Raw genomic sequence first — 1,955 nt, forward strand, 5'->3', positions numbered from 1 at the left:
AAAAGTGACCTCTAAATTCAGTGGGAAGGTGACTATGTGCTAAAAGTGACCTCTAAATTCAGTGGGAAGGTGACTATGTGCTAAAAGTGACCTCTATATTCAGAAGGGAAGGTGACTATGTGCTAAAAGTGACCTCTAAATTCAGTGGGAAGGTGACTATGTGCTAAAAGTGACCTCTAAATTCAGTGGGGAGGTGACTATGTGCTAAAAGTGACCTCTATATTCAGAAGGGATGGTGACTATGTATGGAGAAATTTTTGAGATGTTTAAATACTATTGAATGCATCCAGTGTGCAACATAAGAACTCAGGTCTCACACAAAACTTTAAAATGGATCTTCACAAAAATATACTCTTGAGTTGAAAGGTCAGATTCAGTATTCCAGAGTTAGAAATGTGATAATAGTTGTTAGATCACTCTGAAATATACTTTATATAATCGACTGTATTGCACAAAATATTGGACTTGTTCAACATCATCAAAAAAAGGGTGGGTATTCTGCAATTTGAGCATCCATGTGATTATGAAAACCACCAGGCACACCAGCAAACAATAAAGATACAAAAATTAAAGGCTGGCAATGCAGCCACAGGATCTTCTTTCATGACAGAGATAGACAATACGAGTAAGTCCAGTAAAGTCTCTACTGAAGTTACAGAATTTCTGATATTGGTAAAAGCATTTGCATCAGAGTTAATGTTGATTTCAAAATTCATAGTAGGTAATTATTAAATTGGGGCATGACCTTGGTTTGATATGAAAGTGGGGGATATACAAGATAATTTTTACACTCCAGTTCATTTAATTACAGATGTTAGCCAGCCAACTGAAAACATTCACTATTTATTGTATGAATAAATATATTTCTTTTATTTGTATACTTGTGTTACTTCCTTGCTCCCAAAGTTAATTTTATTTTCTGTTTAAGATTTATAAAACCTGCATTGTGCAAATAATTAATATTTTTGCGATCGAAATAGTGTACCTAAATACCACACTATTCGACTATTTTCAAATACTTTCATGTAAACATTAATATTGAAAGTTGTTTTTTGCTTGCTTTATTCAAAACATAACGCCTCCTCAAAATTTGTTTATACTGTATTGATAAGTTACATGTTAACTGCTATGTATGATTTCTTACCTTTGATCTGAGTCACTATCCAGTGCCAAGTTGAGAAAATCAAAACATTCAAGGGCACTTTCAACGGACACACTGACTACGGAACCTGTTGATCCCTTTGCACTGTAAACATCTTTCTGTAACCAACCATACAAATATACATCTTTAGCCTTTTTGCTTCATTAAAATTCACGATTCAGTTATCATGTCATTGAAAGAGAACATTTTTTCATTTACTATGGACAAAACAAACATAAACTGAAGATTTTCTTACAATTATACAGTCACAAAGTGATAAAAAGTAAAGCTGTTGCTTCGAAGATATTATACAAATTGATAGATGAAAAAAAATCAATGTTCTGAATGTTTCATGAATGTCAACACATTCGAAGATATTATATAAATTGATAGATGAAAAAAAATCAATGTTCTGAATGTTTCATGAATGTCAACACATTCGAAGATATTATATAAATTGATAGATAGAAAAAAATCAAGGTTCTGAATGTTTCATGAATGTCAACACATTCGAAGATATTATATAAATTGATAGATGAAAAAAAAATCAATGTTCTGAATGCTTCATGAATGTCAACACATTCGAAGATATTATATAAATTGATAGATGAAAAAAAATCAATGTTCTGAATGCTTCATGAATGTCAACACAGTTACGAAGGCAGGAAAGAATTGCTTGATTTAAAGCAGTCACAAAAGTACTTATAAATTTAATATTAAGCATGTGAAGAATGTTTCCAGTTTGTATTCCTGGTTTAGAGGAATAATGGTAAAATAGGTAAACAAAAAGACTGAAAACTCGGCTGAATAAAAT

The 1,955-nt window shown here is 31.6% G+C and overlaps 1 protein-coding gene across 1 annotated transcript in view; it reads right to left on the reverse strand.

Moving 5' to 3' along the window:
- Positions 1-1,144: 1,144 nt before the first annotated feature.
- LOC106469635 (rho family-interacting cell polarization regulator 2-like) overlaps positions 1,145-1,955 on the reverse strand; it is a gene marked incomplete at its 3' end in the record, with an annotated part of 76,048 nt that continues 75,237 nt past the window's right edge. The window contains exon 13 of the mRNA XM_013930136.2: positions 1,145-1,260. Coding sequence (XP_013785590.2) covers positions 1,145-1,260 — 116 coding nt within the window. The remainder of the gene's footprint in view (positions 1,261-1,955) is intronic.

Source organism: Limulus polyphemus, unplaced genomic scaffold (genome assembly GCF_000517525.1).
Source record: "Limulus polyphemus unplaced genomic scaffold, Limulus_polyphemus-2.1.2 Scaffold3583, whole genome shotgun sequence".
Taxonomy (NCBI): domain Eukaryota; kingdom Metazoa; phylum Arthropoda; class Merostomata; order Xiphosura; family Limulidae; genus Limulus; species Limulus polyphemus.